At 44.6% G+C, this 15,633-nt stretch overlaps 1 protein-coding gene across 1 annotated transcript in view; it reads left to right on the top strand.

Annotated features, from left to right (window-relative positions):
* UMODL1 (uromodulin like 1) overlaps positions 1-15,633 on the top strand; it is a 53,003-nt gene that overhangs the window by 21,544 nt on the left and 15,826 nt on the right. Inside the window, exons 10-13 of the mRNA XM_074154101.1 lie at positions 1,455-1,674; positions 6,099-6,236; positions 6,789-7,523; positions 10,639-10,751. Coding sequence (XP_074010202.1) covers positions 1,455-1,674; positions 6,099-6,236; positions 6,789-7,523; positions 10,639-10,751 — 1,206 coding nt within the window. The remainder of the gene's footprint in view (positions 1-1,454; positions 1,675-6,098; positions 6,237-6,788; positions 7,524-10,638; positions 10,752-15,633) is intronic.

Here is a 15,633-nt window from a genome sequence, read left to right on the forward strand (position 1 = left end):
TGGGAATATTTTGGAGGAAACTCTGGCTGAACGGGAGCAAAGCTGTGTTGGTTTATGGTGCTGCATTGCATGCTTAAAGGCGTCCTTTGAGGTGTATGTAGGAAAAAAAAGGCGTAAGCATGGAGATGCCTTCTAAAGATATAAGGCAAAACTGCCAACTCCCACGCATCTCAAATACTGAGAGCAGTATGCCATTTTAATATTCCGAAGTAACATCATTTGTTCAACTGATGTGTCTACTTACCGGATTGGTAATCAAACATGGTGTAATTGTGGTATTGCCTTGAAGCTGAGCTGCCTCAAACACATTTTCTTGAAGCCATCCACACCCATTTTTTTTGTCTCTCATAGAATCACAGAATCATAGAACGGTTTGGGTTGGAAGGGACCTTAAAGATCATCGAGTTCCAACCCCCCTGCCACGGGCAGGGACACCTCCCACTAGACCAGGTTGCTCAAAGCCCCATCCAGCCTGGCCTTGAACACCTCCAGGGATGGGGAATCCACAACTTCTCTGGGCAACCTGTTCCAGTGTCTCACCACCTCACACTAAAGAATTTCTTCCTATTATCTAATCTAAATTTCCCTCTTTCAGTTTAAAACCATTAACCCTCATCTTATCGCTACACTCCCTGATAAAGAGTCCCTCCCCATCTTTCCTGTAGGCCCCCTTTAGGTTCTGGAAGGCTGCTATAAGGTCATCCTGAGATTTCTTTGTCATTGGACTGGGCTGCAGGCTGGACTTGGTCTGGTGAGTTTCAAACAATCGCTGGGAGCTAGAGCTATTGTCATACTCATAAATGAAGCATTTCCTTAACCATTCTCTGGCACTGACACCAACTGGCATAAACCATCCTGTACTCGTGCAGTTGGGTCTTCCAAAGTATGCGGTCACATTGAGATTGCCTGTTGGGACTGGCCTCTGGCTGATGCTAAGTCTGCCTGGGTACTGCCTGGGGCACTGCTGGTTGGTAGTCAAAGTCAAGCCAGAGTCTGCTCCAGCGACAGTGGAGATGACCAAGTTCCAGTGTCTGGGAGTCCAGAGGTGAATACATAGGAGGCTTGGGACAAAAGACTTATGTGACATACAGAGCTAACAGCAAGGGTCTGATGCATGAAGACTTACTGGGCCAATGCAGCAGGCAATGATGCAGGCAAACAGGGGAGAAAGGAATTCTGCTCCCTTGAGCCAAAATGAAATTTGGCTTGCAAGACCAGTAGTCAGACAGGTACCATTTTCAAGAGCACCTAAGGGCACCAAGGAGACTCACTTCTCTGTGCCTCAGCAATCTCTGAAAAGTAAGATTTCTGAAATATTTTGAAACTCTTCTTTTTACATCATTTTCTATGTTGTGCATATATAAATCTTTAAAATAGTACTACCATAGTTTAGTTTTAAAAGGACCTATTCCTGTTGGCTTCCTAATTGTCAATGCTTTTCCCCCTTTGCTCAGCTTGAAAATTCATTTCCACGCAACATATCTGCTTTATACAAATCTGGGAAGCTGAAAGTGCAGACCGAATCCTTGCAAGCCGGAAGCATCATTGTGAGGCTCAGAATCACTGTGGAGGATCCCGAGTTTCCAGTCGACACCTCCACATTTGCCCCAGTGCTTTCTTACCTGCACAATGGCTCTGTGCTTTTGGTGGATCAGCAAAACACTGCAGTAGAAGGTATTTTTTTTTAATTTTTTTTTTTTTCAAACAAGAAAACAGAGTTTGTACTTTGATCATGCACAGTATCACCAGCATTCTTCATGGAATACTTCGTTATGGAGAGACAAAGTATGTGGTTTTTTGGAGAAAAAATCATGACATGAGAACTCCTCATGGGCTTTTATCCATTAGCCCAGAAGAGGTCAGATGATGGAGCATTGGCTGTCCCCAACTACCTGCTGGCACCACTCCACTATGTTTAAGGAGGAGCAGAGCTCTTGGTCTCCCTATTAATTTTCCTCCCTCTCCTCTTTGTGAGCAGTTGGAAGTTTGCCATATCTGAATTGCAGATAGGATTACTGTGGAATATTTGTAGCCTTTAGATACACACACCCTCTAGACAGTTTTGTGCTTCAAGGCTGTGGGACTGTATTTGGGTCAGGGTTTAAGGAAAGAAATCTAACACCTTCACTATAGATGAACACATATATGTATACATTTCACTATAGAAATCCACTCAGAGGAATTCCCAAATGTCCTCTCAGTGAACAGGACTAAAGAAACAGGTATGGAATTTATGTTAAACTAGGCCTTTGTTTGATCTTCAGTAATCACCTTTTTTATCTTCAAAGGGCTAAGTTCTGGCTTCAGGTTTCCCAGCTGGCAGAGACAGCCAGAGCTCAGAAAGTTGCCAAAGCCAACAGAATGGCTTATTCTTCTCCCCCAGTGTACTGAGTCCTTAAAAGCTTATTTACTGTGAACAGGGAAAGCTCCCTTTGGAGTTGCAGAGCACATGGAGGTTAGGGGGAACAGGAGAGGCAAAAAAGCAGGAGAGACGAACTGCACCTGAAGCCTACAAATACCAAGGTGGTAGCAGATCCTGAATTGCAAGATGCTGATGTGTGCCAAAAGACTTTACAAACGTTACTGATCCTGGGGCCAGGAGGAAGAAGGCAAAAGCTCTGGTCTGTTAATTTAATTGCAGAAAGCCAGGTGGCTTCCAGTAGCACCACTCTTAGCCAGGAGCACAGCCAACTCCTCCACTCCTCCTTAGGGGCAGAGAAAAGGGGTCTATTTCTTACCTCTTCTCAAACAAGGATTTGTTTGACATGAATTTCCTAAAGTCAAATGTGGAAAATAAGGCAAAGGACATCCTGGATTGTATTAGAAATAGTGTGACCAGCAGAAGTAGGGAGGTGATTGTGCCCCTGTACTCAGCACTGGTGAGGCCACACCTCGAGTATTGTGTCCAGTTTTGGGCACCTCAATCCAAGAGAGATATCGAGGTGCTGGAGCGAGTGCAGAGGAGGGCAACGAAGCTGGTGAAGGGCCTGGAAGACAAATCATATGAAGAGCGGTTGAAAGAGCTGGGACTGTTTAGTATGAGGAAGAGGAGGCTGAGGGGTGACCTCATCACTCTCTACAACTACTTGAAAGGACACTGTAGAGAGGTTGGTGCTGATCTCTTCGCACAGGTAATTAATGACAGAACGAGAGGGAATGGCCTCAAGCTCCAACAGGGTAGGTTTAGACTGAACATTAGGAAAGAATTTTTCGCAGAAAGAGTGGTTGGGCATTGGAATAGGCTGCCCAGGGAGGTGGTTGAGTCACCATCCCTGGATGTGTTTAAGAGCCATTTAGATGTGGTGTTGGGGTATATGATATAGGGGAGAACTTTGTAGTGTAGGGTAGATGGTTGGACTCGATGATCCCAAGGGTCTCTTCCAACCTAGACGATTCTATGATTCTATGATTCTATGGAGTGCAGCACGTGAAGGAAAGATTTGTATAATGGGCTGTTTTGCTTCCTGACCCCTGAAAGCCCTAAGACATGCCCTTTGGCAGTAAGCCCACGTAGCTCCTCTTCCACAAGTGGAGCAATGGCACCTGGATCCTCTGTGGAGCCTGGCCACCAAAAGACTGTGCACTTGGTTTAGTAACAGTGGCAGAGCAGGGAATTCAACTTTGAAGCAGCAAGGATGTGAAGTCAGAGTGGACAGCACAACTGAGGGGAGTGGAGCAATTGCATCTCTCTTTGAAGACTCATAAATTATTAAGTTTACAGCCATGATTAATAGAGACACTAAAATTGTCTGTTGTGTGAGGCATGGTAAGGAAAGAGAAAGCAATGCGTGCTGAGTCAGGCCCAAGATCCATCTAGCACAATATCACGTCCTCGGTAGCAGCCAGGAGTCAATTCCTGGACAAGTGCAAGCATATGGCAAGTGGAGATCACAGAATCACAGAATCTTCATGGTTGGAAGGGACCTTTGAGATCATCGAGTCCAACCACAAAAAAAACCCAAAACCAAACCAAAACAAACAAAACCACCACAAAATAAATGATGCTCTGACATGCTCTGGGCAATCCTGCTTCAGCAGGGGAGTTGGACTAGATGATCTTTATGGTCCCTTCCAACTCTAAAAATTCAGTGAAATTCAGTGAGATGCCTATCACTAATACTCTCTTAGCCACAAATGGTTTTCTGTTCCAAGAGTCCCTGAATCCAAAGTGACTTCTTTGGCTTTCTCCTCCACGGGTTCCCCCGCATGAAATCATGCAAGCTTTTAGCATCTGCAATATCATTAGGCAAGGAGTTTCCCAGATTTTTAACCATTGCATATACCTCTTGCAGGTATAATCATAGTGAACACAAAAGGTAGTTATTTTTTATAATTCTTGGAGTGGGACTGTTGGTTGAAGGTGGAGGAGTGGGGGAGGGGGCATGAGAGGGGAGGGAAGGCACTTGCCAAGTGTGAAAGGCCAGAGAGATGCCAAGAGTGCAGAAAGAGAGCACGGAGCACACCTTGGCTGAGATGTAATGGTTATAGAGGAAAAAGGTGCAGTGTGTGTGTTTGTATGTGCACGAGTAACGCTAGTGTCAGTAAGCACTGAGAAGAGAATATAAATGTTTTGGCCTGATGCGTGATTGAATGTGGCCATCAGAGGTGAAGGAATTTGCTTAAAAAGCCATGCTAAGTGCTGAGAAAGGAAATCCTCAGAGGCAATGGAGCCGGTGAATGTAAGTTATTTGGCAATTGGCAGGGGAGCATCTCTCAGATGGTGTTTGAAGGCATCAGGAGTCACAATTACCTCATAGTAAGGCATCAGTGAGAGTGCTTTCATTGCTGGTGCTTTAGTCAGTGCTGCAATGTATTTCTTCTAAGTAGTTTAGGCTATAACATTAATAGGCAGATGCTGGCCATAGGCACATGAAATTGTCTAAGGCAAATAATCACAGATACAACAATTATCTAATGAGGAAGAAAGGAAAAAGAATTGCAATATTAGCTGGGAAGAAGTAAAAGGGGAGTCTGTTTGCAAGCAGAAGGATGAATGCATGTATGCGCATGCACACACAGGCTCTGCACCTTCTATTTCTAGAATGGGACTTTCCTTTGTTTCGGAGAAATAATCACAGTGATTAATCTCTGCATGTTTGCAGAACAAGCACTTACTATAGTGCATTGTTCAAAACAATTTTCTAGCCTCTGATCAGAATTATTTGTCCCAAGACACAGTCTTCAGTCTGGTTTTCTGCCCTCCCTCACTTATGGCCATGAGGCAGTGAAGGTGTATGCACAAGGGACTGCACATAGGGAGGTTCACGTGAGATTATTCATGTCCAAAACATTAACTCAGCCTTTGCATATTACTGGAACAGAGTGCAAACAGTAATACAAGACTTCAGATCTAAATCCCTCCAGAGTGAAGACACACGGCAATAAAATAGGTTGATAACACTATGAAAGAAGCATCTCTGATTCAGAGCAGCTGAAATGAGACATAAGGAAGACTCTTTAAGCATATTCGCGCATTGATGAACCAGAAGCTCTTTTCTGAGACTACCAGAAAGAGGGTTGCAGTTTTACAGTATTACCTTTGAGAAGAACTCTTCTACGAAACGAGTTTTTGCCCTTAGCACTTCCTCTGGTAAGATCTCAAGAGTGCTTCTCCTGGGATTTACTTCCATTTACCTTTTATTTGAAGCAGAAGGTTATTTGATTAAGTATCTATTTAATATTCTATCTACTGGTAGCTAGTGGTAACAGATCTATTCATTACCTGATGTATCCGGAGGTACTGTGCGCAGAACTTGGTATAATGTATGCTTTTGATATAGCATCTCTAGTACAGATCTGCAACATTTTTTTCACTTCAAAAAAATGTTTACTTCTAAAAAAAATTATTAAAACAGTCTTTACCTCGAGAAAATATTTTTCAGAGTACAAGGACAAAGGTTGATTTTTATGTGAGAGCATACATAACAACACAGACAGTGTTCCGCATCACTCAGAGCTTGGCTGTCAGGTAAACGATGAAAAAGGAAGACCACATTCAGAATTTCCAAACCTGAAGACAGGACTACTTTATGATTATTTCTAGCTTAATGAAGCCAGAAGGGAGGCTGTCTGACCGATGTTCTGTTTTGGTCTTACAGACTGGGATGAATGTGCTTCTCACACCGAGAATGACTGCTCTGTGTTCGCGGAGTGTATCAATTTGATGGGCTCGTACTTGTGCAGATGCAAGACAACCATGGATACCAATCCATCCCGACCTGGAAGAAACTGTGAGGGTGAGCAAAAGACTGGCATGTGGTTTCCCTTTGGCATGAAAGACTGGAGTAAGTTGTGGTTTTTTACCTCTGCGTTTATTGCAACTGTTTATATAGCACACAACGTGTATATAGATGCACCTTTACAGTCTCTGGCTGATCAAGTATATATGGTCTGTGTCTGAGCATGAAGGTGAACCTTATATATATCTTCAGATGAAATCCCTCTGAGATCCTTCTTGATTAGCCTAATAACTGACTGCTGAGCAACATGAGGCATACTATTTCCTCTTCTGGTATGTCTGTGGCTAATTTCCTTGCACTATAATGGTCCACGGCCTGCCAACCAGAAGAGGACACCCAGGAATCAAATGTGCTTCTTTGTGTAGGCACAAACCAGGTTCAACAACATAACATTCACGTACACTACAATGTATTAATGAAATATCCAAGGCCTGTTTCTGTAAGCTATTATACATGGCTGAGTGGTCTCAGTCCCATTTTCAGATCAGACCCTGGTGCCTCCTCATCCAGTTTGAGGTCCCATTTCAACATGCATTTGCTGTGTTGCAGGTGAGATTGTGGACCCTCTCACTGAAACGATGGCTCCTGAAGTAACAAACAACACAGAGTTTGCTCCTGAAGAAGTAAGCTCTGCAGGCCCTGCTTCCCCTGTCACCACTGAGATGGTGGCTGCTGTTGGCTCCAAGATAAGCACTGCTGTACAGCTTCCTGCTGCCCTGCCCCTGGGTGACAAGCAACCACCCCACAGTTCTTCTCCCACCAGTACTCCTCCAGCCCCTTGGAAAAAAAGCCTGGCACCACAAATGGGCTTTGGCAGGGACAACAGCACCATGACCACAGGGGTCGCAGCCAGCAAGGAACTGACCATGAACGCAGAGCAGCGGGCTGTTGTAAGCCCATCACAACAAAGCTCTGTGGCAGAGGCTTCCCCCAGTGCATCGAAGCGAGTGGCTACTCTCACAGATGCGCCCATGGGCACAGCCAGGGAAGAGCCACACAGTGCTCCATCGCTGGTGTTTCCAACTCAAACAGCCTCTGCTACCACCAGAAGTCACACAGCTTTTGGTGTGCCTCAAGCCAACTCTCAAGGTGGCCCTGGTAGAGCTCTGCTGGCCACAGGGGATGCTGGCGTTCCCACCTTCAACGCCACTGTCAGAGAACATGTAGAGATGGAAAGAGAGAACAGCTCTTGGTCTGAGAAATATGCTGGAGCTCTGGGGCCACCAGCTTTGCCAGGCGCCTCTCCGCCTCCTAGCCCAATGCCAGGGTCAGCCATGGACCACAGTGAGTATATGTTCGGTGGGGGCCTACACACATGGTAATTTGGCTGCATGAGAAGCAAAACCTCACTCAGAGTTGGGAAAGACGCACAGCTGGAATCCATGGTCTGGGCTGAAGGTGTCTGAAACTAGCTTTTCTATGTCAAAACTATTTTCTTGCAGGAATCAGCACTTTTTTCCTAATTCAACCTGTCAAAATAATTTCTCTTTCTGGTAATTCTCAAAGCAGATGAAGAAAATCATACAGTGCACTGAGTGTGGCTCATCGAAACATATGCTGCTTGTCCTTTTGCCACACACCTTGATTTCTCCTGCGTGCTCTGGCACCAGGGTACTTGCAGCAGCAGCCGCCTCTAGAGCTACCGTAGAGAACTGGGAAGGCAAACGACCTTCCTCCCTATTTCTCTCAGTGAGGATGGATTAGGCAGAGCCCCGCAAATTCTCTGTGGGGCAGGAGCTGCGTGGAAACCTGGGAGCCACTTTCTCAAGAGCTGCAATTGACAGTAACTAGGCTGGTGGTGGGGTGCTTAATCTGTTTGGGTTTGGGCAGATGTATTGCAGCTAATTAGGGGATTTTTCTGTAGATTGGAGCTGAATCATATTTTGAGGTTGGAGTCAAATTTGGTCTTTAAATTACAGTTTTGTTTGGGATAGGAATGCTGCTGTCTCTGCCCATTGATAAATGTATTTTTTCTTTAGTGTGTTAGTAAGTGATATTGTCCTGGTTTGAAGTATTTCAGTTTTTTTCTGCTTGCCTTTATTCTGGCTGTCATGACCTCCACATCTCTCCGATCCCAAACCACAATCCTCTCTGCTCTTTTCTCTTCCCCTCCTATACGATCTCCCGTTCCTGGGGGTTTCCACTGATCCAGCCGCACTTCTGGTTCTCCTTCATTCCTTTCTCCCTGTAAAACTTCTTTTTCAGCTGTGTAAGGCCAGCTCTGCTGCTTCTCCAGCCTCTCTTGTACCACCAGTCCCAATCACCAGTGCCACAGTGTCCACTTCTCCAGTCCTGCTTAGCTCTGGGCAGCCATGTCAATGCCCCTGTTCAGCTTTTGTCTTCTCTCTTCTTCATGTTGTATCCTTTGCTCTGCCTGGCACGGGTGAGAAATAACTGCTTCGGGACCTCGGTGACCAAATGGAGGAAACAAATAATTTTGGACTGAACAACATTTTGACCTGAACTGAAAAGCTTCATTTATTACTTTGCTTTGTGTTCCTTCTACCACCTTTTATTGTAGGGAAGAGTAAAACAATGTGGATTTTTTTAAAAATGAAACCAAAAAATGTTCATTTTTTTAAAAAAGTAACAAAAGAGCTGATTTTAACTGAAAAAAATGTGAAGGTAATTTTCTTCCAGCTGGAAAACAAATTGAAGAATTCTACACGAACAAGTTCAGTTGATAAAAACTTGTTTTCTTTTCCTGATGAATCAAATATTCACCCAAGTGCTTCTGCTGGGAAAGTAGCTTGTGTAGGGATTATGCCAAGGGAACAAGAGCCACCATAGTGGTATCTCACTAGCCCTGGGCAGGAAATTCAGAGGGCAAAAATCCATGTTTGGTGAAGTTTAATACATAGCTCCTCCTTGTGGCAGCATCTCTGACCCGGAGAGTCAATCTCAGCTAACTCTTCATAATGAAGTCTGTCATCTCTTTTAATTACTGATTATTCTTTTTTTGCTCAAAAATTGTTCTGAACATTTTCCGCTCCCACCATCCGATAACTGAATGCAGTTTATCACCTAAAGACACATGTTCATCTGACAGAACAAGGCATAGCAAAAAGCAAGCCAAATCATTTGATCTGACCAGTGGTGGTGAGGGTTCCTTTGGGATTAGAAGTATGCTGGGATAAAGGAAGCCTCCTTCTGTGGATTGCTTTAAGCAGGCACGACTTTCTCCTCTCCCCTGCAAAGCTTTACTTGATGACTGTTTCTTTTCCTCTAGTACCTGTCCCAGTTCAAAGGATTATTGCCCCCAATGTGACTAGAACCAGCTTTGATATAACATGGTCCATAGAGTTTATGCAGAGTCCTAGTTTTCAGTTCTTCCTGCTTCAGGAAAAACAGCTAAAATGGATGACTAAAAGTCAGTATAGGAGTCTGACAGTCTCAGAGCTGGAACCTGGTGCTTTATATACTGTTGAAATCAGGACAGATGTGTGCAGGGAGGAAAGCAAGCTGGTACGCCAGAAAGTAAAGACTGGTCACTTGATTCAGAAACAATTTTAAACCAAATCCTTAGCCAGATGGTAGAGTTCTTGAAGCCTTTGGTGAAGACCATCCTATATTCATATAAAATATTGAAATGTTAGATCTTGGTATGCTAGGGGTGATGGTCTGTTAGCAGCTGGCAGGCAGTGTGAAGACAATTGGCTGGCAATGGTCACGGTATTGGGTGGTGGCAGTGAGCTTGCCTGGCTAGCCACTAAAAGGCTGCTAGGGGTATGAATCACATCTTGAGAAGCCCTTTCTCTTCTGCTTGCGGTCACCTTCAGCGTCCGTAGTAACGATGCCAAGACTAGTGATACCGAGAAATAACCTAAAACATTTGAAACTGCCTTAACGTGATTCAGCAGATACAACTTCAGGGAGGAGGCGTACACCCTGTTGGGGTTCATCTTACCTTACAATAGCTGTCTAAAACTAGATGTGTAATCTCAGGCAGCTGTCTGGCCTTCCTCTGAGGCTGGAGGGAGGACCTTGGTGCTGCAATGATTTGCCCCCTGGAGGGACTGGTGTTGCTCCGTTGCACATAGAGTAAGCTGGGACAGCTAGCCGAGTCTAGGAGAGCAATTCAGGTCCCTCTATGGCACATAGCCATAGAGCTGCATTTCAGATGCCCCAGAGCATCCAAGACAGAGCTGGCAGATAAAAGACCTACAGGAGGTCAGTGCCCTTCTTGAAAGTCATATGGGGGTCAGAGAAGGCAGACTAAGGTGATGGATGCCTATGTTAAGGCGTTGTGGTTTTGGCTGCATTTCAGAGGACTGGCTTTCTGCTGTTATGAGCTGATGCATACCTCGTGTAGCCGGGCATGCCAGTGACTGTCACACACTTGTCCATGGACTACAGTCCATGGGACATGTATTTAAATTGTCTTTTTCTTACTTTGCAGCTGTCCAGAAGCTTAGCGGCACAGTAAGGATAACAAACGTGAAATACTCTCCGGGCTTTAGCAATACAAGCAGTGAGCAGTACCAAACCTTCGCACAGCTCTTTGTTGATGAAGTAAGTGGCTTAGAGGGACGTGACCTGTTACCAGTCTCAATGAAACCACGTGTACAGCCTTTTTCCCATGAAGGCTGCATGCCACATGCGTGTCCCTTGGCACAGCTGTAAGGTCTGAGTTCCCCTGGCTGTCTGAAACTGCAGGATGAGTGTGCAGCTGTGTTTTAGAGCGAGATTGGGATTTGGGGATTCTCTGGTGCCTCCATTTCCTGTGTTTCTCATACCCGGTTATACTGGTTTATTGATTCCCACCAGGGGTGTGGTGAAAAGTTAATGGATATTTGCAAAGTGCTCTGATATCCTTGCCCTGCACAGCAGTATATTAATGAACTGTGTGATTGTTATTACCATTTCTCATAGTACCTTGAGACTGACATTTCTTATAATCATCCTTGGTTTTGTAGCCCCGTATGTGGAAAGGGAGTGGTTTCTTGATAAGTCACCTCTGCCCTCCCTTCTAATTAGAGCGCAGGATATCGAAGCGCACTGCGATATCATCTGCACCTTTAGTGCTCTCATAATTCTCAGGCATTGCCTTTGACAGTATCACTCTCCTAATTTCTTAGTGAATTTATCAGAATTTTGTTCCTGCTGGTGTTTACTCAAGCACACTTGTTCTTGGAAAACTTCTAGTTATGCTGGGCTTCTTTATTGCCTTCCTTATCTCCCCTCAACTGTCTGTTTTTTTAGAGGCCTTGATAACTGTGATGATAAATCTGTCGCTGGCAATGGTATGAATTTTCAAATTCTGCAGAAACTCTCACTGTGTACAGAGTTACAACCCGTCACTGAATTCCAGCTGCCTGCAGCGGGAGCACTGGCAGCAGCGTGTGTGCGGGCAGAGGTCAGGCCAGCGTGGGGTTAGAGACAACTGCGAGGAAGGAAAAGTGTGATCCATTTAGCTGCACATGATATTTTCTTGGATACCAAATGAGTTTCCCACTGGTCGTTACCCGTTTGCACCTTTCTGGCTGTACTAGCGGAGCACAGCTTTCTCCGAGTTGTTTTGGCCCCAAGCTCTCACATCAGAAAAACAGTCACAAAATGAGAGTGACGTGATTAGCAAAGTGAAAAGGGAGCAATTCTCCACTGACCTCACTCTCATTCAGCACCACTCCCTGCCTGAGGCTGTTTTGGAATAGCATAGTATTAAAATGGAGTAAAATGAATATATTTTCTTCATTCAGTCAGATACCTTAACCCAGAAAATCACAGATAGAAATATATTTGGAAAATTTCTAAAATGATTGCATAAAGGAACTAAAGTAAGTTTTGTGTCGGTTTTACCAGGTTCTCAAAGTTTCAGTCAGAAAATGATCTCCTGTGATTATAAGGAACTAATTCCCTTTTCCAGCACAGTGGTTTTGTGGATCAGCTGGCGAGATGCGTTAGTACTGGTTCCTTCTACCTCTGAGCCACTGTATATAGGCTATAGTTGCATAGCTACTGTATATGGCAAAATATGTTGCATTTTATTAAAAACATTGTGTTTCTAGATGCCAAGGAAAAGGCAGTTTAGGAAAACAGAAAGATGTGCACATTTTCTTTTCAGGTTATAAGGGCCAGAAATTGATCCTTTAAAGTAAGCGAGGAAAGTGTCATGGGCTTTAAAAGCATTATCAGGTTCCAGTTAAATAAACTTCGCCAGAGATTTTTTTTTTAAAACCTTTTTGGAGTCATCACCTACAATTTGGAGGATTGATAAATCCTAATGTGTATAATGTTCTTTGGCGTAGATCTGCCCCAGCACTTAAGTGCCATGTGGTTAAACTGGCAGCACAGCAAATGGAAATACTGACCTTTAAATAATGTGTAGATGAGAATGAGGTAAAAACTTGATGTAACAACTTGCACTGTCATTGTTCAGGCTAGTTTCACCATCCTCCCTGCACTGCGTTGAAAAACATCATAGCTAAAGGCAAGAGAGTATTTTATTCTTCTTGGGTTTTGCTTAATCGCTCTTTTGCAACTGCCAAGAAGAATATCATGGCAGGTAGGGCTTGTCCTCAAGAAAACAAATCAGAAAACAAAAGTTTTGAATTAAAAATCCATTAACGAGGTGCATTAAATTCCTGAGCGGAAAATTTTGTTTTGAATTGGTTGTCTTAAACATAACTGATCGACAAAAAGCGTGAAACTAATAAATGATATTACCTTATCTCGGCGACCCCCTCATTTGGAAGTGACATAGCCTTTGTTTGGTGTAGCTTAATGCACTTTAAATGATTGCAGCTAAAGCCCTATGAGTGTGGAATGAGTGTTGATACAGGGATTAAGGCAGTTTCATTATTCCAGTGTAAATTCATCCCTTTTATTAATTTGAATTTATCTGCAATTCAGGACATCCTTAAAGCTGCTGGTGATGGTGGCTGGGCAGATGTGTGCTCTAGTACCTTCTCTCTGAAGGTGCAGCCAAAGCACAGACAGTGAGAAGAGTTGTTTTGTTTTTTTTTTCAATTTGAGTGAAAAAACAGGCTTCATGCAGGGTTTGGCTCAAATTAATGTACCTTTTACTTACTCATTTCCAGTTTCCAGACTGCCAGTGTGTTCCCTGCTCTGCCGGCCACACAGGCTCCTGTGCAAGTACCCACAATAGCTCCAACGAGCTGCTGACATTTTGCCTGAGACCTGTGGATGGGTGGTCGCAGAAAACCCACCAACCACCCCACAGACACCCATGGGGTGAGCCTGGCTGACTGAGCCTACCACTTCCCTTTTGCTCAAAAAACCTATTGGCCTCTCCCATCCCGTTAATCTGTTTAGTGTGGCTTCCACCTGGCCCTGAACTTGGACTTTATCTGCCTCCTGTTTTTCTTGCCTGAGCAAAGGACATTCCCTTCCCTCGACACTGGTGTTGATTTTGCTCATGTTCTCTCCCTTTCTTGTGGCTCTTCTTCTGGCATAGTGGTTTCTCATGGTCTGGCATTGCTAGTGTTTCCTTTGTGTGCTACAGAAATTGTATATACAGTGGTGGATCCCAAGATAATTTTTTTTGTCTAGTAGGAAAACCTCATACTCAAGGGTATTATATATTGAATATTTCCTTCTAAAAAGTTCTGTCTTTCTTTATCCTTTTTTCTAGCCCCACTTCATCAACCGTTATTTTGATAGCCTAGGGTGTGGTACCTGCTGTGAAATCATGTAGCCTTCTGGATAAAGGGTTTTGTAGTGTCACCTAGTGGCTAAACACAAATACCGTGAATGTCCCCCTGACACTTCTCAAGCTCCTAGTCCCTACTTGGTGAGGAAAAATAGGAATAAGGACAGAAACAAAACAAACAAACAAACAAACAACCTTAGGTAAAAAGAAGCACCAATAAAATCTTCACAAGACAGATGAGGAGGGAATACATGTGAAATCGGGGATGGGCTAAGAGGTTGTCACAAGCGTGAATATTTAATGTCCAGAAGTTCAGACAAAAACTGTGAAAGATGAAAACTTACTGCTGACCTCAAAATTTTCAGTACATGCTTGTGAAACAGCAGAAAGAGAGAGGAGAAGGGACCCGAGAGCCCCCTGGCTTGGTGAAATGGGAGATTTTGGGGCTGACAAGGATAGCCTATGGTCTGCCCAGGCTTTTGTAGGGAAGTTAGCTCTATCCATCCTTCCAACTCTGACTTCATCCTCTGTGAGGCACTGTAAGGTTTGCTGTTTGGGACTTCCAGGCACATGGAAGCCCTTTCCAGGTGCACGCAAGGTGTTTTCTCCGTGCATGTTACCTTTCCATGAACGCATGCAACGCACATCAGCTCTGACAGCTCAGGAAGGGGCTGCAGGATACCCTGCAGGATACCCAAAATCTGGGCCTGTCTGCAGGGCTGAATAATACATAGCGGGCAAGTAACTTGGGACTGAATAACACATAGCAGGCAAGTAAGTCAGGCTTGAAATGTAGATGCACAAGAGCTGTGGTCACCTGGGAGAATCCAGCACAAAATGCACAAGCTCTGTGCATGGGTACAAGAGAAATGAAACTGCTTCACCTGTTGACTCCCACCATTGACTCTTGCCTTGCCTCTTCCCTGGGGTCCCCCTGTTAGGAGTCACTGCCTGCACCCCTGAGCATTACTTTACATTGCTGACATTAAACTCTGCCTTAAACTCACCCCTGAAATCCAGCTGCTATTTCCTGCAGAAGACGTGTCACCTCCACCTTGCCATTGGAGGTGACCACTATGTAGTCCCCGCCTGCCCCCTTAATTCTCTGGAAAGTGGGACTGGGGAAGGGAGTGATGTACCCTAAAGAGAGGGCCTAAAGCAAAGCGAGGTGCTGGGAAGGACAAGACGTGCGACTCTCCTGCACAGGGCAGCGATGTGACAGCTCTCACCTGGGCCAAGTGCTGCTCATCTGGCCCTTAGAGTGCAGTTGCTTGGCTGCTTTGTGCCTGCCTCTCTGCTGGCATCTGCTGGGAGCCTGACAACCACAGGAGGGTGAAGGCAAAGGGCAAGTATGCTGAGCAATCACAAAAATTCAGGTATTTCTGTGGCTGTTTCCGTCTCTCCGTGTCCTGCATTGAAACTAGTAGCTGCTATGTACAAGGAAGATGTGTGTATCCCAGGCTCAGGAGGGTTAACAGGGACAGCATGGGTGAGCTGCTGGGAGCTGCTCTCTTACTGTGGACAGTCTCCTGTTGCACTGTCTCTGGCAGCTTTTAAGGGTAATTTTAATATCAATAGCTCGGAACAGCCTGTACTACCTTCCTGATGCAGGCTTGAAACTTATGTCCCGTGCTTTCTGTTGCTGTACTTTCTATTCCTAAGTGTGGAAGAATGTAAAAAGATTTCCCAGATACACGTGAGAGATATTAGGAAACATAGAGGATCTGTGAGCACCTCCTGGAGAAAGCGAGAGAAGAAGAGATATGATTCTAATGGGAAAAT

This window comes from Numenius arquata, chromosome 1 (genome assembly GCF_964106895.1).
Source record: "Numenius arquata chromosome 1, bNumArq3.hap1.1, whole genome shotgun sequence".
NCBI lineage: Eukaryota > Metazoa > Chordata > Aves > Charadriiformes > Scolopacidae > Numenius > Numenius arquata.